This window comes from Sus scrofa, chromosome 14 (genome assembly GCF_000003025.6).
Source record: "Sus scrofa isolate TJ Tabasco breed Duroc chromosome 14, Sscrofa11.1, whole genome shotgun sequence".
Taxonomy (NCBI): domain Eukaryota; kingdom Metazoa; phylum Chordata; class Mammalia; order Artiodactyla; family Suidae; genus Sus; species Sus scrofa.
The window spans coordinates 26,076,719-26,098,345 of NC_010456.5; the positions used below are offsets into that span (position 1 = coordinate 26,076,719).

The 21,627-nt window shown below is 43.4% G+C and overlaps 1 protein-coding gene across 2 annotated transcripts in view; it reads right to left on the reverse strand.

Moving 5' to 3' along the window:
• Positions 1-21,627, reverse strand: part of GLT1D1 (glycosyltransferase 1 domain containing 1) — a 110,800-nt gene that overhangs the window by 78,085 nt on the left and 11,088 nt on the right. For both annotated transcript variants that reach the window (XM_021072863.1, XM_021072862.1), the window contains exons 2-3: positions 12,152-12,300; positions 4,302-4,407 (exon numbers count right to left, since the gene is read on the reverse strand). In XM_021072863.1, the coding sequence (XP_020928522.1) occupies positions 4,302-4,407; positions 12,152-12,300 (255 nt within the window). The remainder of the gene's footprint in view (positions 1-4,301; positions 4,408-12,151; positions 12,301-21,627) is intronic.

Here is a 21,627-nt window from a genome sequence, read left to right on the forward strand (position 1 = left end):
TGGAGCAACAGCTGCCGGCCTACATCACAGCCACAGCAATGCAGGATCTGAGCTGCATCTTCGACCTATACCACAGCTCACGGCAACGTCGGATCCTTAACCCACTGAGCAAGGCCAGGGATAGAACCCGAAACCTCATGGTTCCTAGTCAGATTCGTTAACCACAGAGCCATGATGGGAACTCCTCCTCCTTTTTTATTTTTAAGTTTTATTGAAGTACAGTTGAGTTACCATGTTGTGATCATTTCTGCCGTACAGCAAAGTGATTCAGTGATACATACACACACATCCATTCTTCTTCAGATTCTTTTCCCATATAGGTAAGCAAGCATGCTAAGTAGAGCTCCCTGTGCTATATAGCAAGCAATTCCCTGTTGGTCAATCATTCCACGTATAATGGCATGCATATGCCAGTCCCAAACCCCTAGTCCATCCCTCTCCCCACCACCTGTTCCCTTTGATAACCATAAGTTTTTTTTTAATTACAGCATAGTCGATTAATGATGTTGGGCCAATTTCTGCTGTACAGCAAAGTGACCCAGTCATATATATATTTTTTGTAAATCATTTTTTATCATGGTTTATCCCAGGAGACTGGATATAGTTCCCTGTGTTATACAGAAGGACTCTGTTGTTTATTCATTCTAAATGGAATAGTTTACATCTACTAACACCAAATTCCCAGTTCATTCCACTCCCTTCTCCCTCCCCCCTTGGCACTCATGGGTCTGTTCTCTATGTCTGTGAGTCTGTTTCTATATTGTAGATAGGTTCACTTGTGCCATATTTTCGATTCCACACAGAAGTGATGTCATATGGTAGTGGTCTTTCGCTTTCTGACTTAATTCACTTAGTATGAGAATCTCTAGTTGCATCCATGCAAATGGCATTATTTCATTCTTTTTTTAATGACTAATACTCCATTGTATACATGTACCACATCTTTATCCACTGTCTGTCGATGGCCATTATGTTGTTTCCATGTCTTGGCTATTGTGAATAGTGCTGCTATGAACATACAGGTGCATATATTTTTTTGAATTGTAGTTTTGTCCAGATATACGCCCAGGAGTGGGATTGCTGGATCATATGGTAGTTCTACGGATTTCATTAGCTCTTTTTTTCACAATTTTTATATGAACATAGAGAATTTGTATGCTGCTATTATTATGTTAATTATTACCACTGTAATTGTTACATAGAGAAAATAGGGTGATTTTTTTTCCTCCACCAAGCCTTCCTGTTCACTAAATAATGTTATGCAAATGTTATCATTTTCTAAGTATGCCTCAACGTGAAAAAGGTTGGCAAGTATAGCTATGGATTCTCAACGGGGAGGCAATAACTACTCCCATCCTGAGCACTAGAAATATGGAAGGCGTGTTCAATTTTTGCAGTACCTGGACAGGTGCTGCTGATGGGTAAGGTCCAGAGTCAGGCATATGCAGGGCAGTCCTCCCACAATGCCCATAGAGACCCCCTTGAGAAACCCACGTAGTGGCCCCTCTCACAGTGGTTTCTGTATAGCTCAGAAGTTTGTAATGTCAGGAGTTCTCATTGTGGCACAGTGGAAATGAATCCGACTATTATCTATGAGGATTTGATCCCTGGCCTTGCTCAAGAGGTTAAAGATCCAATGTTGCTGTGGCTGTGGCATAGGCCTGCAGCTGCAGCTCTGATTTGACCCTTAGCTTGGGAACATCCATATGCTGCAGGTAAGGCCTTAAAAGAAAAAAAAAAGAAAAGAAAGGATGGAGTTCCATCGTGGCACAGCAGAAACAAATCCGACTAGGAACCATGAGGTTGCCATTTGATCCCTGGCCTCACTCAGTGGGGTAAGGATCCGGGGTTGCCATGAGCTGTAGTGTAGGTAGCAGACGCGGCTCTGATCTGGCATTGCTGTGGCTCTGGTGTAGGCTGGCAGCTGTAGCTCTGATTAGACCCCTAGCCTGGGAACCTCCATATGCCGTGGGTGCGGCCCTAAAAAAGAAAAACAAAAGAGAGAGAGAGAGATTCTATTTGACACAACTAGTAATATGGAAATTACAAAAGCAAAAAATCTCAAAATTTGGTAAAGGCAAATATACAGTAAAGACAGTGAATCAGCCATGTATAAAGCTAGTTGGAAGGTGAAAAAACAAAATCTGGCAAAAATCATCCATATCCTACAATAAGTAGTTAAGGGATGCATGAAACCAAAAGATAGAAAATACAATGCCAGGAGTTCCCATTGTGGCTCAGTGGATTAAGGACCCCACATAGTCTCCCCATAAGGAGAGACCTGATCCTCACTCAGGTTAAGGATTTAGCATTGCCACAGCTGCAGTGAAGGTCGCAGGTGCGACTCGAATCTGGCATTGCTGTGGCTATAGCATAAGCTGGACTGGACCCATAGCCTGGGAACTTCCATATGTCGCAGGTGCAACTGTAAATAAATAAATAAATAGATAGATAGATAAAATATAATGTCAAAGACAGTAAAAGTGGCAGGCGGGAAGTAAAAAGATAGGGCAATGGGAAAGGTGTTTGCACTTAAGAGATCCGCAAGTTAAAATAATCAAAGAGACAGACTGCTCTATACAGCACAAGGAGTAAAGAACTGCAGTATCTTTGTATGATGACATATGGTAACTTGACTTATTGTGGTGATCATTTTGAAATGTATAGAAATATCAAACCACTATGTTGTGTAACAGGAACTAACATGGATTGATGTTGAATTATACTTCAAAACCAAACAAACAAACTCATAGAAAAAGATCAGGGGAGTTCCCAACGTGGGCCAGAGGTTAATGAGCCCAGCTAGCATCCATGAGGACGTGGGTTTGATCCCTGGCCTCACTCAGTGGGCTAAGGATTCAGTGCTGCCAAGAGCTGTGGTGTAGGTCGCAGACACAGCTTGGATCCCTCGTTCCTGTGGCTCTGGCACAGGCCGGCAGCTAGAGCTCCGATTGGACCCCTGGCCTAGGAACCTCCATATGGCTCAGGTGTGGCCCTAAAGAAACTCAAAGAAAAAAAAAAATGAAAGAAAGAAAAAGACCAAAGATTAGGGAGGGGGAGGGGGTGGGCTGGACGTGCAGTTAAGGGTTAATAGATCAAATTATTGCATTTAGAATGGATAAGCAATGAGGTCCTACTGTATAGCACAGGAACTATATCCAGTCTTTTGGGATAGAACATGATGGAAGATAATATGAAAAAAGAATGTGTTTATATGTGTAGAAAAAGCAAAAAGACAAAAAAAAATTTAAAAAATTAAAATAGAAAAATAAATCAGATTTGTGTTTAACACAGGCAGGGAGTGGGGAGAGGGGGAATTGCCTGAAGGTGGTCAAAAGGTACAAACTTCCAGTTATAAAATAAACAGTACTAGGGACCTAATGTACAACATGATCCATATAAGGAACACTGATGTACATTAATACATGAAAGTCAAAATCAAAATCCTGGGAGTTCCCGTCGTGGCGCAGTGGTTAACGAATCCGACTAGGAACCATGAGGTTGCGGGTTCGGTCCCTGCCCTTGCTCAGTGGGTTAACGATCCGGCGTTGCCGTGACCTGTGGTGTAGGTTGCAGACGCGGCTCGGATCCCACATTGCTGTGGCTCTGGCGTAGGCCAGAGGCTACAGCTCCGATCCGACCCCTAGCCTGGGAACCTCCATATGCCGCAGGAGCGGCCCAAGAAATAGCAACAACAACAACAACAAAAGACAAAAAGACAAAAAAAAGTCAAAATCCTAAGAGTTCTCATCACAAGGAAAAACATTTTTTGTCTATTTCTTGAAGAGTTTATATGAGAAGATGGATGTTCAGTAAACTTACTGTGATAATCACTTCCTGCCATATGTAAGTTAAATCATTATGCTACACACCTTAAAGGTATACAGGGCTGCATGTCAATTATAGCTCAATAAAACTGGAAAAATAAAAACATTCTACTTGGGCAAACCTGATGCAAAGCTGACCCTGATTGTGTGCTAATAAAGCTTGAGTTTATCCATCTTATCTCTTGGCAAGAATTCTGTCTCTTCTACCACGTAAAACATTCTGGGAATGTCCACCCAATATTAACTAGAGTCAAAGACCTATTCACGAGCACTTGTTTACAAGGACTACTCATGGCAAAATAAAAATGCGCCAAATGAAAGAAAAAAAATGAAACGAAATCAAAGAATGAAATTGCCTTTATAGAGGAAGATGTAAATCTCCCAAACTATTGGTTTCCCCTGTCTCTTTGTTGAAATGAATTTCATCCAAAAGGGTTAAATGCTTAACTCCTATGAAATTCTCTTAAGGATTACCTGGCTTCTTCAAGGACTTTTCCCATCACTTTGTTTTTTTCTCCGTGGTTAACATCTTCATTTAAATCAGTTCCACCAAAGATGATTCCAAAAGGAATTCCATGACCTGCAAAATCAGAATAATTAACAAAGCCAAGTTTAACTTCGGAATCAGCCCTCCCTAACTGCCACAAAGCAATGATAGCCGAAGTTCCCAGAATATATGGAGCATGTTTTGTTGTTTGCATAATTTTATCTAACTCTCCTGAACAGAATAGGTATATCACTGTTATGAACATGACATGGGGTTAATCACATTACACAGGACTTTTTTTTTTTTTTTTGGCTGTGCCCAAGGCATGTGGAAATTCCCAGGCCAGGAATCAAGCCCTTGCCACAGCAGTGACATCAGATCCTTAACCCACTGAGCCACCAGGGAACTCCAGGCAGGGCTATTTTCAATCAATTTGCTTTAAATTTTTCCTTTTTTTTTTTTTTCTTTTTCAACTACACCCACAGCACATGGAAGTTCCAGGGCTAGGGATTAAATCCAAGCTGGAGCTGTGACCTATGCTACAGTCACAGCAATGCTGGATCCTTAACCCACTGTATGGGGCCAGGGATCAAACCAGCCCCTCCAAAGAGACAATCCGGATCATCAACCCACTATGCCATGGCGGACGCTCAAAATTTTTCTTTTTCAATTTAGCCATTTTTTAATTTGAAATATAGTTGATTTACAATATTGTGCTAGTTCTAGGTATACAGCAAAATGATTCATATATACATATATATATATATAAAACACACACATATATATAAATCTATTTCTTTGCGATTCTTTTCCATTATAGGTTATTACAAGATATTGAATACAGTTCCCTATGCTAGACAGTAGGTCTTAAATAGTTATCTATTTTATATATAGCAGCATGTATCTATTACTCCCAAACTTCTAATTTATCTCCCATCCCATGCCAGCCACAATCTATTAAAGCCAAGCTTATTGTTCCTGGAAAATGGGTTAATCTGGAACTACTGGTGTTTACGACAGAAAAAGAGGGCTTTGAAGTTTGATCTTAATAACAGGCACCATGTGGGCGAGGAACAAAGAGAAAGAGGAAGAGATTACATCTCCAAGGAATGTGCACTACAACAGCAATGATAAATCATGGAGCCCACAAATATATGGGAACCAAAAATATCTGAGATACTGCACGTGTCAAGTGCATGTCAAGAGCATGTGTCAAGAGCATGTTTATTCTGAGTGAAGGCCACTGTGCTGATGGAAGGTACACTCCCTGGCTTGGTCATTTCACGAGGCACCGAGCGTTCACGAATTAAATTAAGCCACATGCTCATCATACAGGGCTCCCCAGAAGGACCTTTAAAAGTCAACTAAAAATTTCAAAAGAGGAGTTAGCATCGTGGTGGAGTGGTTAATGAACCAGACTTGTGTCCATGAGGATATAGGTTCAATTCCTGGGTCAGTGGGTTAAGGATCAGCATTGCTACGAGCTGTGGTGTAGATCACAGATGCGGCTCCAATCCTATGTTGCTTTGGTGTAGGCTGGCAGCTACAACTCCAATTCAACCCCTAGCCTGGGAACCTCCGTATGCTGTGGGTGCAGCCCAAAAAGACATGAAAAAAAAGAAAATTAAAAGAGATGACGGCCAGGAAATCACTAGATAGACCAGATCTAACTTGAGACTTGAGTTCACATAGGGGTTTCTCAAGCAAGCTGTCTCTACCAAGATGCAATATTTAAGCCATAAGGTACTGATCTTTCCTTTTTTTTTTTTTTTGCTTTTTAGGGCTGCACCCGCATATGGAGATTCCCAGGCTAGGAGTCCAATCAGAGCTGTAGCCACACCACAGCCACAACAATGCAGGATCCAAGCCGCATCTGGGACCTACACCACAGCTCACAGCAATGCCAAATCCTTAACCAACTGAGAGAGGCCAAGGATCAAACCTGCAACTTCATTGTTCCTAGTTGGATTTGTTTCCACTGCCCCACGATGGGAACTCCTGATCTTTCTTTTTATTTGCCTTAGAAATGTTTTGTCATGCACATGAGCAGATTCTATCTTCTCTTTGAGTGAGTCCTCTTTGGCTCTCACTGCTAAGAATTCAGTCTCTGGTACAGCAGAAAAGATCACAACATTGGAAATCACGTACACGTCAATAAAATTGGGGAAAAAAACAAAGAATTCAGCCTCTGGATACTAAACCCACAGGTAACACATAAAGGTATAGAAAGGATGTTAGTAAAAACCTCATATGGGGGAGGGAGTGGGAGGGATCGGGAACTTGGGCTTATCAGACACAACTTAGAATAGATTTACAAGGAGATCCTGCTGAATAGCATTGAGAACTTTGTCTAGATACTCATGTTGCAACAGAAGAAAGGGTGGGGGAAAAATGTAATTGTAATGTATACATGTAAGGATAACCTGACCCCCTTGCTGTACAGTGGGAAAATAAAAAAAAAATTATTAAAAAAAAAAAAACCTCATATGGAAACTTTTAAAACATTTATTTATTTATTTATTTACTTCCTTCCTTATTTATTTGTTGGCTGCGCCCATGGCATTTGGAAGTTCCCTGGCCAGGGATCGAACACTCGCCACAGCAATGACCTGAGCCACAGCAGGGACAATGACAGATCCTTAACCCACTGCACCAACAGGGAACTCCCTAAAAAAAACTTTTTAAGTGGAAAAAAATCAAGTGCCTCTGGATGAACACAATATGTGTGTATAAAAGTGAAAAACATGCATTTCTGTGTACGCAGAACATCTGTCAAAAGATATACGAAAAAACCTGGCTGCTCTAGACAAGACAACCTGGAAGACAACAGATCTGGGAAGGGAGAGTAACTTACTTTTCTCTATAACATTTTACATGGTTTGCATTTCTTACTATGGCCAGATATGAGCTTTTCCAAAAATATGTATAGCCAGACAGATATCAAAAAGCATAAAATACCCCTGTCTGGTATAGAGAATTCACCTTCTGCCATGGGGTTAACCTTTGGGGGATACTGAGCTAGAGTGAATGATCGTAGTACATGGGGTGGACATGAATCTTTGGGGAACCACAGAGGAAGGTCTAGGTTGGTAGAATAAAGGCCCTGAAAGACATTCATCCTTAATTCCTAGAACATATGAATATGTTACATGGACAAGGGAAATTAAGGTGGGTGGAAACGAAGTAGCAAATCAGCTAACCTCACAAAGGGGGTGGGAGGAGTGGGATGGACTGGGAGTTTGGGGTTGGTAGATGCAAACTTACATTTAGAATGGATAAGCAGGAGTTCCCATCGTGGCGCAGTGGTTAACGAATCCAACTAGGAACCATGAGGTTTCGGGTTCAGTCCCTGCCCTTGCTCAGTGGGTTAACGATCCGGTGTTGCCGTGACCTGTGGTGTAGGTTGCAGACGCAGCTCGGATCCTGCATTGCTGTGGCTCTGGTGTAGGCCGGCGGCTACAGCTCCGATTCGACCCCTAGCCTGGGAACCTCCATATGCCACGGGAGAAGCCCAAGAAATAGCAAAAAAAGACAAAAAAAAAAGAATGGATAAGCAATGAGGTCCTACTGCAGAGACCTGGGAACTATATCAAAATCTCTTGTGACAGAACATAATGGAAGATAGTATGAAAAAAAGAATGTGTGTGTGTATATATATATATGTATGTATGACTGGGTCACATTGTTATACAGCAGAAATTGGCACAGGGCATGCTGGAAAACGAGGCTGCTCCCTCACCTGTCACACACCAAATCACCAAATCACTGCATGTTCATTGAGAACCTGGTGCTAAACCATCAGCAGCAGAGCAGCTCCCTCGCTGCAATCTACTGAGAGTCAGCCCTCAACAGAAAAGTTTGTAAAAAAATATTTTTTTAAAAAGAAGAAAAAAGAGGGGTTCCTGCTGTGGCAAAACAAGATCGGCGGCATCTCGGGAGCACTGGGACTCAGATTCAGTCCCCGACACAGTGGGTTAAGTGAGCTGCTGCAGTGGCAGCTTAGGTTGAGACTGCAGCTCGGATCTGAGCCCTGGTCCAGGAGTTCCATATGCCAAGGGGCAGCTGAAAAAGAACAAAGATATAGGCATAACATTGCAAATCAACTCTACTTTAAAAAAATAAAATTTTTAAAGAGAATGAGATGAAAGTTACTTTATTAATATTCAAATAGTTATTTTATTACTAAATATTATATGATGATATGCAATATTCAATTACCGAATTGTATTTATCATATACAAATCAGGATAGATAAAAAATATGACTTTTTGATTCTGAGGAATAAAAAAAAAAAATCCTGGAACTGACTCTTGCATTTAGATTTATTCCTGCAGAATTCCAAGAAGAGAATCAATGGTTGTTTGTAAATAAATCTTTAAACTAAAAAAAGAAGAAAAAGGGGGACAGAGTTCCCTTGTGGTGCAAATAGGTTAAGGACCTGGTATTGTCACTGCAGCGGCTTAGGTAGCTGCTATGATGCAGGTTCAATCACTGGCCAGGGGATTTCCGCATGCCACAGATGTGGCAAAAAAAAAAAAAAAAAAAAAATTCTTTACATAAAAATAAATAAATAGGTAAGGGGGCACATGACCTGGATTATCAGGTGGGCCCAATGTCACCACAGGGTCATTAAATGTGGAAGAAGGAAGCATAGGAGGAAGTCCAGAGTGAAGCAAGGTCAAAAGGACTGGACCGGCCATTGCTGACTCTGAAGATGCAAAGGAGCCCTGGACCAAGAAACGTGAGTGCCTTCAGAAGCTGGAAAAGTCAAGGAAATGGACTTGCCAACATGAACTCCCTATAATGAACACAGCCCTGCACCATCTTAATTTTAGCCTAGGGAGACCTATTTCAGCTTTCTGATGCTCCCAACTGAAGGATAATAAATTGTGTGCTGTTTTAAGCCACTGGGTTTGTGGCAAATGGTTCCATAATTGTGACCTGAGAATTCCAGAAGTCCCCTGCTATAGCAAGATGTTTATAAGATATATTTGCAAACTGTTACGGAGTTTGTTATCAGCTACTGACTCTGCAGGGGAAGGGAGCAATTTGTTATGCAATAATAGACAACTAGTACAGGAGATATATTTCTGGGAGAGCAACCAAGAAAATGGTAACTGCGGTTGCCTCTGGGGATGAGAATTAGACTGTTGGGACAAGAAGTGGGAGAAAAATGGACTCTTTGTGCTATGTCATTTGCTTACATTTCACTCTACCCTGGGGGTAGTTTTTGTATCATGTGCATGTATCTTTTTTTTGTCTTTTTAGGGCTGCACCCACTGCATATGAAAGTTCTCAGGCTAGGGGTCAAATTGGAGCTGCAGCTACCGGCCTACACCACAGCAACGCCAGACTCGAGACATGTCTGCAACCTACACCACAGCTCATGGCAATGCTGGATCCTTAACCCACTGAGCGAAGCCAGGGATTGAACGCACATCTTCATGGATACTAGTTGGGTTCTTAACCCATTGAGCCACAATGGGAATTCAGCAGGTATCATCCTAAATTTAAAAAAACAGGAGTTTCTTCTGTGGCACAGTGGGTTAAGAAGCCAACTGCATCGGCTCAGGTCACTGCAGAGGCTCAGGTTCGATTCCTGGCCCCACCAGAGTTGGGTTAAGGATCCTACATTGCCTGGCTGCAGCATAGGTCACAGTTGCAACTCGGAGTCAATCCCCAGCCTGGAAACTTCCATATGCCATGGGTGTGGCTATAAAAAATAGTAACAATAAAAAATAAATAAGAAGAATTAAAAACTAAAAAACAGAATAGAAACAGAATGTGTCCATATATGAAGACAGCGTCTAGAGGGGGCCCAACTTCCCATGATGCAGAAAGCAGGAGCGAGAGCTGGGAGATTAAACAAGGTATGATCCATGAAGAGAAACAGGAAGTCACCTTTAGCAATGAAACATCTGAAAATTTCAGAAGTGTGACACATTGTGCTGAGTGAAGTTTTATCCTGGTATGACGATTTCTGGAGATAACTGGGGGCCTCAAGTGACATACTCTCTTCTGAAAAGCTACCACTGCCACGGTGTCATTTAACTCATGTTTGGAAAAAAACACTCAGGCTCAAGGACAGCAGAATTACCTGCCCTGCCTTCACTCTGAGAGGCTGCTGTGCTCAGCAAAGTCAAACTGGCCTTGGAGGGGAAGGAAGAAATCTCCAAAAATTATAGATAAAGCCAAGAGGATGATTACATGCAAGTCCTTCCAAGGTCCAAGGAAGCACTGTTTAAAGTTCTCCCGTAGGAGTTCCCGTCATGGCGCAGCAGAAACGAATCCAACTAGGAACCATGAGGTTGTGGGTTAGATCCCTGGCCTCGCTCAGTGGGTTAAGGATCCAGCGTTGCTGTGGCTGTGGCGTAGGCCAGCAGTTGTAGCTCCGATTGGACCCTTAGCCCAGGAACGTCCATATGCCACAGGTGCAACCATAAAAAAAAAAAAAGATAGCCCCAAAGTTTACAGGTGATTTCCCCACTGGTCATTCATCAGTACTGCAGCCAACCTAGCAACCTAATCTTAAATTATTTTTTTTTTGGCCACACCCGCAGCATGCAGAAGTTTCTGGGCAAGGGATCAAATCCTCACTACAGCAGTGACTTGAGCTACAGCACTGACAACATTTAACCGCTAGGCCACCAAGGAACTTCATAATTCTAATATTCTTTATTAAATCATCTACTCAACTCCCAGTCCTTGAAATACTATTTATTCAATTTATTTATTTATTTTTGCTTTTAAGGGCTTCACCTGTGGCATATGGAAGTTCCCAGGCTAGGGGTTTGAATCGGAGCTGCAGCTGCCGGCCTACACCAGAGCCACAGTAAATTGGAATCCAAGCCACATCTGCAACCTACACCACAGCTCTCAGCAACACCAGATCCTTAACCCACTGAGCGAGGCCCAGGATCAAACCCATATCCTCATGGATACTAGTCGGACTCATTATTGCTGAGCCACAAGAAGAACTTCCTCAAATGCTCTTTAAACTGACTTTAGCATCTTGGTTCCCTTATTAATAAATCAGTTGAATAAAACATTTCCTATGTGCTCACCTTTTTTTTTTGGCAGCTGCATGTGGAAGTTCCCAGGCCAGGCCAGGGATTGAACCTGTGCCACAGCAGTGACAACACTGGATCCTTAACCCCCTGAGCCACCATGGAACTCCTGTGCTCACTTCTGTATTTTGTAAGAGTCTTAATTTTTACCTTTTGAAAATTATACTTTGAGGGGTTCCTGTCATGGCTCAGAGGAAACAAATCTCACTAGCATCCGTGAGGACCCAGGTTCCATTCCTGGCCTTGATCAATGGGTTAAGGATCCGGCATTGCCGTGAGCTGTGGTCGGATCCTGTGTTGCTATGGCTGTGGTGTAGACCAGGAGCTGTAGCTCTGATGCGACCCCTAGCCTGGGAACTTCCATATGCCACATGTGTGGCCCTAAAAAGACAAAAAAAAGAAAAAAGAAAAAAAGAAAGAAAATAATACTTTGAGTTAAGAAATACACATCAGAAACATTCAGGATAATACCCTTAATGATGTAAAGACAGCTACATCATTAAATAGATAAATCCATTCTCAGCTGGCGTAGTTGTATCATTTTAGAACATTAGTCAGAAGAGCAAGATGATGTTGTTCCTTCCACTTTTGCGATGGATAAATGGGATAAATTGTTTCATCTATGTTTTAAGTTGACATTATAGGTGCTCTGGTTATCATGATTTCTTTTCTTTTCTTTTCTTTAATTTAAAAAAAAAAGTGCAGCCCTCCCTCGCCCACTGGTTTTCATGATTTCTGGGGTTGCAGCTTTGAAAAGAGAGAGGGTTTACCTTGCACAAGTCGGCCTCCTCTATAGAGATGAAGAGCCACGGCCGCCTCAAGGTTCTCAGCCTTGATGAAGTTTGCGATTTCAGATGGACTTCCAAAGTCAAAGGCATCTTTCAGAATACACACGTGGCCTGTAGCTTCTAGATGGTCCCTTTGCCAAAAAATAAATGGAGAAAGAAAAAGGCGGTAAAGACATTAAAAGGGCACAGGTTGCTGCTGTGGTTAAAATGTTAAATCAATCAAAGGATTATTTAAAGCAAAAGTTAATATTAGGAGTTCCCGTGTGGCTCAGTGGGTTAAGCACCCAGCATTGCCATGAGCTGTGCTGTAGGGCACAGACACAGCAGCTCGGATTTGGTGTTGCTGTGGCTATGGTGTAGGCAGACAGCAGCAGCCCCGATTTGACCCTTAGCCTGGGAACTTCCATATGCCACGGGTGCAGCCTTAAGAAGACTATATTTGTATACATATATATGTGTATGTGTGCTCAGAAGAGTGCTCAGAAATCACTTAAGGAAAAAACATAACAACCCAATTGAAAAATAGGGATCATCATAAAAGTTTAGTTCATACCAAAGACAGATGACCCCAAACTACAATTGGGCTTTTTAACTGAGCTTTTAAATACAACAAATGATGGTCAACTATGGTCATCCTTTTAAGGTAGACTATTTGTAAAATCAAAAAGTCTGCCTAAGGTTTCATGAAATAAACATTTCTATACCGGGGAAACTGGTACAGCCTCTTCCGCGGGCAAAAGAGCAACATATTTTAAATGCACAAACTCTGGAACCAAAGAAATCCACTTCTAGGAATTGATTCCAAAGAGACACGTAGATATGAGTGCAAAAACATGCACCCAAGAATAAGCACTAAGGCTGAGTGTGAAGCAGCAGAAAGACGACCCAGCCTCTGTGTGCCTCATAGGGAACCAGTGCTATTACGGCGCATATGAAGCCACCAAGTTCTGATGCCAAGAAAAGAAAGCAGATTGCTGTGAAGTAATTTAGAATGAACTCCAAGACACATTGTTAACGGAAAGAGAATTAAGTGTGTATAGAATATTTCTGGAAGGATACGTAAGAAATAAATAACAATGATTCTTGTTAGGTTTGCCGAGGGAGGAACGCTCAAGGCCAAGTTGGCAAAGCCAGAGATATTTACTAAGGCATCAGAGGGGCACGGGCTGAGCTCAAGAAGGAGCCAACCTTGACTGTGAGGTTATAAAGGATCTGGTGGGAATCTGTGCTTGGAGTTCCTGGCAGGAACTTGTGGCAGGAAAAATGAAGAAGGGGGAGGGGAAGGTCAAGGGAGGGGTAGGGGGTCGAGTCCCAGGACAGAGGGCAGTTAATCCTTGTAGGAGGTTAATCTATGCAGGCAGTTGTTTTCCGCAGGCCATTGTTTCCTGCTCCCCAACTTGAGCATCCTCCACATTCCTGGAGAGGGTGTCCACAGCAGATCTCCAAGGTGAACAGCCACATTTGGAGGTTGGGCCGGGGCAGGGGATGGGGGATGGCGGGGGGAGGGGGGCTCCTGTCTCCATCCTCCTGGGAACCTTTCAATTCTATCTAAAGATGACCAGGGACCAGGGTAGAGGAAAGATTATCTTCTCATCACACATCCTTTTGCACAGCTAGCTATTTTAACCAGATGCACAGATTATCTTTTATAATTGTTTCGAGGGAGTTCCCATTGTGGCGCGGTTAACGAATCCGACTAGGAACCATGAGGTTGCGGGTTCGGTCCCTGCCCTTGCTTAGTGGGTTAACGATCCAGCGTTGCTGTGAGCTGTGGTGTAGTTTGCAGACGCGGGAGCGGCCCAAGAAATAGCAAAAAAAAGGACAAATAATAATAATAATAATAATAATTGTTTCAGGTTTCTGAGTGCATGTGTGTGCATGCACGTGTATGTGTATGAATATACAACCAATCCAATTAGGTCTCTATTGAATAAAACCCTCAAATGGCTCGGGATAGCCAGCACAACTGCCAATCCCATGAGAATGGGGGCTGGATCTGTCTTGCTTACCAAATAAACTAATGGCTGAATATGTCTCTGGGATCAAGTCCAAAGATGAGCACAGAGCACCCTTCATAGCCTGCATCCCCCCCAGAGCCAGGAATATCCCACTCCTGCCACCCTGATAGTCCTGCTCCAGTCCTGACCTTCTGCCTATAGGACGCCCAACATATCACACCTTCTGAGCCCCATGACCATGCCGGACCATGCCCAGTGCCAGCCTCCTTCACTGAAATCGAATAGCCCTTGCCCCTAACATAGCTATCCTCTCAATATTTCCATTGTGCTCTGAGCCTGTCTCTACCACAATCCCTCTGGGCTGCCCTTATACGAAAAGGGAGTCACCTGGTACTTACAGCTTCTATTACAAAATCAGCACCCAGGAGTTCCCGTCGTGGCTCAGTGGTTAACGAATCCGATTAGGAACCATGAGGTTTGGGGTTTGATCCCTGGCCATGCTCAGTGGGTCAAGGATCTGGCGTTACCATGAGCTGTGGTGTAGGTCGAAAACTCGGCTCGGATCCCAAGTTGCAGTGGCTGTGGTGTAGACCGGCGGCTACAGCTCTGATTAGATCCCTAGCCTGGGAACCTCCATATGCCGCAGGTGTGGCCCTAAAAAGATTTTAAAAAAAACAAAACACAGCACCCAGGTGACAATCAAGAACACTTAAAATTACCCTTGAAAAAAATCTCTTAAGTCACCCAGAAGAAGACACGGGCTGGTACCCCAGAATCATACCCCTGCCTCTTCCTTGAATAGAAACCAATTACTCTTATCTATTTCAGGAAGCAGCAGCAAAGAGAAAAACAACAACAGCAAACAGGAACCAGTTAGAGCCAATGAGATCCAAGGTGGCAGAGGATTTGACTTCTAGTGGACCAAGAGTTTCTTTACACTCTCAGTGTAATACATTAGCTAAATGGCACACTCACTAGCACCGCGACCACAACCAGTTGACAGTTGCCATGACAACAATCAGAAAAACCCCTACAAGGACTGAAAAGGAGAGCTGCCTCTGTACCAGGTCTCTACCACACCCCTGTTCTGAGATCACTCATGAATAATCCTCCCACTCTTTCCAACTCCCTCCTTTGTACCTGGACGCTCCTACGCTCCTTCGTATTTGAAGTCTCTACCCAAATTGGGCTGAGAAGTTGATTTGCAAACTAAGTTCCCCCTTCTCCATTCTTTGACCACTGAGTAAAGCTTGTGCTGTTTCCAGTCGCAGCAACAGTTTCGAAGCATTGGTCAGCCAATTCAGTAACAAAGGCACTACAGTACAAAGTTCCAATCCAACACAGCCATTTTTCCCCTTAACTCCAGCAATAATAAAGACTGTTATCCTCCACCCGAACACCAGCTGAATTAGCTGGCTTACAATTAGGGACAATATTAATGTTCAGAGTAAAAACAAAAGAAGGAAGGATCTGGAATCTTTAAGCAAAATGATCATAAAATGACCAACATGCTTAAATCATAGGAACCACAGGGGAACTCAGGACCTGAGAAAAAAACGTTAGAATCAGATCTTCAAGCCTGCATCCACTCTGGACAATATGATAGAATTACCACTTACACTGCCAAATGAATGATAAAATTTCTCTCTCTCTCTGTTTTCTCCTCTGTGCTGTAAATTAAATGCACACTGCTGCAGCTGTCCCTATTTAAAAGAAAGAAAAACTAAGGTCTTGAGACTTGAGTTGCCTTCAGCTACGGAATCGTATTGAGTATCTTGATCTTATCATGTCCAATGTTCTTGTCGGGCCAATCCTTGTTCGCCTGTCCCCACCCCCACCCCCCACCTCCTTTGGAAACGCTGATGGCAACTCTTAAGCAGAACCAGGAAAAAAACCACTAGGCATCAGCTCACTTTAGCGTAAACTTATGCAGCACACAAAAAAATTAGAATGTGACCTGCTTCTGAGCATAGATGAACAATTGTTATTCCATCTCCTTCAAACTCTGAGAAATGAGAAGCCAAAAACAAATGTGTTGATGCATGGAAAAAAAACAGGTTGAATTTTACTTAGGGAACCCATACCAGAGAGATTTCTGGCAGATATGGAATCAAGAGGGCAAGGTATATGGAATAGGGGTGGTTACGTTCAGACAATGGCTTCTCCTTGACCCATTAAACATATCTTCAAAGAGCATTTTGACACTAGCTTTACGATCTCATAAATCATCAAAAGCTTTTTTCTTTTTGATTTCTTTTTTTTTTAATTTTTAGGGCTGCACCCTTGGCATATGGAAGTTCCCAGGTGAGGGGTTGAACTGGAGCTGCAGCTGCCAGCCTAAGTCACAGCCATAGCAATTCGGGATCTGAGTCTCATTTGAATCCTATGCCACAGCCACAGCAATGTCAGATGCAAGTCCTGTCTGCGACCTGCACCACAGCTCATCGAAACACTGGATCCTTAACCCACTGATGGAGGCCAGGAATCAAACCTGCGTCCTCATAGATACTAGTTGGGTTTGTTACCACTGAGCCACCATGGGAACTCTTAGGCTTTAGGGAACTCTTATCACAAGAAGAAAATGTTTTTCTATTTCTTTCTTTTTGTTTCTACATGAGATGACAGATGTTCACTAAACTTACTGTGCTAATCATTTCGTGATGTATGTAAGTCAAATTATTATGCTGTATACGTATACCTTAAACTTCTACTGTGCTGTCCATCAATTATTTCTCAATGAAACTGTAAGATAAATAAGTAGATTAAAAAAAAAAAAAAGACCCTGGTATTGAAGTGCTGGAGCTCAGCAAGATGAAGGCCTTTGTGTGACCGCCAGCATGAACTCCTGAGCCCCCCTTCGGAAAGGTAAACTAGAGAGAACACGGCTCCACTTGCCTTTATTGAATAATAACACATTTTCAGGACCTGAGTTACCTCACATACTATTCCCGTGGGTGCATTTTGTAAACCGGAAAGCGTATCTACTTGTGAATGCAATTTTTACAGGATTCATATACTTAAGAGATAACTGCTATGAAATCACTCTTTTGATTTTTTTATTTTATTATTATTATTATTTTTTTGGCTGTGCCTTCTGAATACAGAAGTTCCTAGGCCAGGGATCAAACCCATGCCACAGCAGCGACCAGAACCACAGCAGTAACAACGCCAGGTCCTTAACCTGCTGAGCCACCAGGGAACTCTGAAATCTCTCTTTTTATTTTATTTTTGGATTTTTTTAATTTATTTTTCTTTTCTTTTTTTTTTTTGCAGGTTTTTTGGCCACCTCTTGGCATATGGAGTTCCCAGGCCAAGAATTGGATCAAAGCCATAGTTACAACTCAAGCCGCTTATGCAGCAACTCAAGATCCTTAACCCACTGTGCCAGGTCAGGGATCTGAACCTGCATCCCAATGCCCCAAGATGCAGCCAATCCTGTTGCGCCACAGTGGGAACTACTTTATTTATTCCTTATTAAAGTACAGTTGATTTATGATGTCCTGTCAAGTTCTGCTCTAAAGCAATGTGACACAGTCATACATATACACACATTTTTTCTCATGTTATTTTCCACCATAGTCTATCCCAGTGGTTGGATATAGCTGCCTGTGCTGTACAGCAGGACCTCATTGCTTATCCATTCTAAATGGAATAGTTTGCATCTAATAACCCCAAACTCCCAGTCCATCCCATTCCCTCTGTGCCTACCCCAGCAATCACAAGTGTGTTCTCTAGGTCTGGAAATCACTCTTTTCAAAAGAATGCAAGGAGTTCGAATTGTGGCTCAGCAGGTTAAGAAGCCAACTAGCATCCATGTGGATAGGGGTTTGATCCCTGGCCTCATTCAGTGGGTTAAGGATCTGGCGTTGTTTTGGCTGTGGTGTAGGCCAGCAGCTGCAGCTCCAATTCAACCCCTAGCCTGGGAACTTCCATATGTGGCAGGTGCAGCCCTAAAAAACAAAAAAATTAAAGAATGCAAAAAATACAGTGATGAAACAGGCAAAGTGTCTGCATCAGGAAGCGTCTCAAACCTAAATGTCTGCTGAGCTCAGACTGACAAAAATAAATGCATTCGGGGGGCGGTGAGGGGGTGGGGACCAGAAGACAGAAGGAGCCCTACACCAAACGGGAGGAAGGGTCCCACCTGCAGAACTTAGTCCTGCTTTGTCTAATAAGGCAAACTGGGCTAAATGAGCACCGGAAATGTGACAAGTCTGAACAGAGATGTGCGAAGGGCAAAATATACATACAGCCCACTTATAACTTTTGCATTGAGGACATGTCAAAATGATATTTGGACATACTCTTTTCATGAGAATGTATTATCAAAATTAATTTGATCTGTTTCTTTCTGCTTTGCTTAAAGTAACTACTAGAAGGTGTTTTTTGGCTTATTTGTTTGTTTGTATCTTTAGGGTTGCACCCATGGCATATGGAAGTTCCCTTGCTAGGGCTCGAATCAGAGCTACAGCTGCTGACCTATGCCTCAGTCACGCCAGATCTGAGCCATGTCTGCAACCAATACCACAGCTCATGGCAATGCCAGATCCTTAACCCACTGATCAAGGCCAAGGATCAAACCCATATCCTCATGGATAATAGTCAGGTTCTTAACCTGCTGAGATATGATGGGAACTCCAACTACTAGAAGGTTTTAAATGGCAACACGAGATCCTTAACCCACTGATTGAGGCCAAGGATCAAACCCATATCCTCATAGATAATAGTCAGGTTCTTAACCTGCTGAGATATGATGGGAACTCCAACTACTAGAAAGTTTTAAATAGCACACGCAGACTCCCTTTATATCTGCATTGGACATGTGAGCTCTGGACAGTGGGTACCACGTAGACATGCTTCTCAAAGGGGCCGGTTCTACCGATTCACCAAGAGAAGCCAGGTATCTGAATTTCTATGAAAAAAAACTTCCCAGAGTTAAATCATCGGCTCAGCAGAACCGAATCTGACCAGTATCCTTGAGGATTCGGGTTCAATCCTTGGCCTCATTCAGTGGGTTAAGGATCCGGAGTTGCCATGAGCTTTGGAGTAGGTCGAAGATGCGGCTGGGATCCAGTGTTGCTGTGGCTGTGGTGCAGGCTGGCAGCTACAGCTCCCATTTGACCCCTACCCTGGGAACCTCCACATGCCGCGGGTGCGGCCCTAAAAAGACAAAAGTAAATAAATAAATAAAGACAAAACAGAAAACAACTTCCCAGTTTGAACCACCACCCTCGAGTTTATCTCTTGCTCTGTCAATGTCAACAACATTTGTTATTCCCTGGTGCCTTCAGAAGTTCAGGGGTCTGCTTTTCCCCTTTCCTTTGTAAGTAACAAAGCTTCCACTCTGAAATGAGTTAGCTCCACAGCATTCATTCTCACATCCTCCCTTCCTGTAGCCTTGAATGTGCCTTCACTCATTTGAGCAGGTTACTCCCAACCCCGAGATCCAAGCAGTTCTTCCCAAACCACCCCCTACCCCAACCCCAGGCTCATGCATACTCCCACCCTGAGGTATGCAATTCTGGGACCTGGGGCTGCCCAACCTGACCAGAACAGGAATCAGACCCGGGAAACAGGGAGCGGGCACACCTGTCCTTACCGTCTAAGCTGCAAAATCAAGCCTGAAGCCGGCCCCACCTCCATACTTTTTATAGGATAAGCTGCTAAATCCCCTTCATTGTCCAGGCCGATTGGGGTTGGGGTTTCAATTATGTAAGGCTGAAAATCTCTGCCACGATTACAGACCAGCAGCTTAGAGCCTTTCTTGTTCATGTATATAAAATCCGCTTGTCACATCGACCTCTTCAGAAGCCACCTGAGTCTCTGACCATGGCTGGTTATCTTTCCCCCATACCCCTCCATCACTTCCAAGGCAACAGTCCTCTGACCTCAGAGGGTCCCACAGCCCCTCCGTGTCCCCAGTTTTTATTTGTAGAAAAAGGCTTTAGTCTCCTAGACCTGCCTTGAGTCCCAAAGGGCAGAGACTCAAGCAGTTACGAATTAAGGAAGGAAGGAATGCAGAAACAGAGGAAAAGCAATCAAGAAACAGTAGTTCAGCCATAAAACAGAACTCTAGATTCTCCAGAAGGGACAGAGATGACAATCTGATGTGTACCTCCGAGTTGTTCTATAGGAAATAAGACCTCCCACCCAGCTGAGGATGGTGACTACACCCTGAGCCTAAGCCCTGGACCAGACTGAAGGCTAATGATTGAGATTCCTGGAACATCACCCTGTTACCTCACCAGCAACACATCAGGAGAAAGGAAAGTGCCCTGCAGCCCTCACCCTAAATGTTACCTTTAAAAACACTTCCCTAAGAGTTCCCATCATGGCTCAGTAGGTTACGAACATGACTAGTAGCCATGAGGACTCACGTTTGATCCCTGGCCCTGCTCAGTGGGTTAAGGATCTGGGGTTGCCATGAGCTGTGGTGTAGACATGGATTGGATCTGGTATTGCTGTGGCTGTGGCGTTGGCAGGCAGCTGCAGCTCCAATTTAACTCCTAGCCCGGAAACTTCCATATGCCACAGGTGCTGCTCTAAGGAGAAAAAAAAAGAAAAAAACCATTTGTGGCGGGGGGGTGGTTCATGTCCTTTGAGCATGAGCTATCACTCTCCTTGCCTGGCACCCTGCAATAAATGCTGTACTTTTCCTTCACCACAACCTGGTATCAGTAGCTGGGCTTTGCTGCATGTTGGGTAAGTGGACCCAAGTCTCCACTGCTCACTCAGCAACAAAAAGCAGGTGCAAGATCATATATGTTGGAGTTCCCATTGTGGCTCAGCAGGTTAAGAACCTGACTAGTATCCATGAGGATGTGGGTTCCATCCCTGGCCTTGCTCAGTGGATTAAGGATCCAGTGTTGCTGCAAGCTGTGGTGTAGGTTGCAGATGCAGCTTGGATCTGGTGTTGCTGTGGCTGTTGTGTAGACCTGCAGCTGCAGCTCTGATTTGACCCCTAGCCTGGGAACTTCCACATGCAGCAAGTGTGACCCTAAAAAGAAAAAAATAAAAAATAAAAAGATAGCTGACATGTTCTCCCCTCTGCTGCATCCCAGGTCCTTCCAAATTGTTTTGAAGTCTATACCCTCCTTTCCTTCCTGTGTCAGCCACCTCAGTCCCTCTCCCCACAATCCTGTTAGCATTCAATCCAGCACCTTCACCATGACAATGATGGGATTAGGCTTCCACCTGCCAGGCCAGCTGCTCTCATTTGCTGGATCTCAGCACTTTGGCTGCCTCTGCTTCTCAACTCCACCAGCACCTTCCTGCCTCAGGGGCTCCACACATACTGGTCCCTTGGCTGGGAATGCTGTTCCCAAACTCTCTCCCTCTTCACTCAGCTAACCCATAAGTTTTAAGTCCCAGCTTAAAAAGTTTTTTCTCCCATGGAAAAGTTCCAAGTGAACGACTACTATTCATAGTAGACAGTAAGTGGAAACAACCCAAATGTCCTTCAAACTGATGGATGGACATGCAAAATATGATGCCCAACCA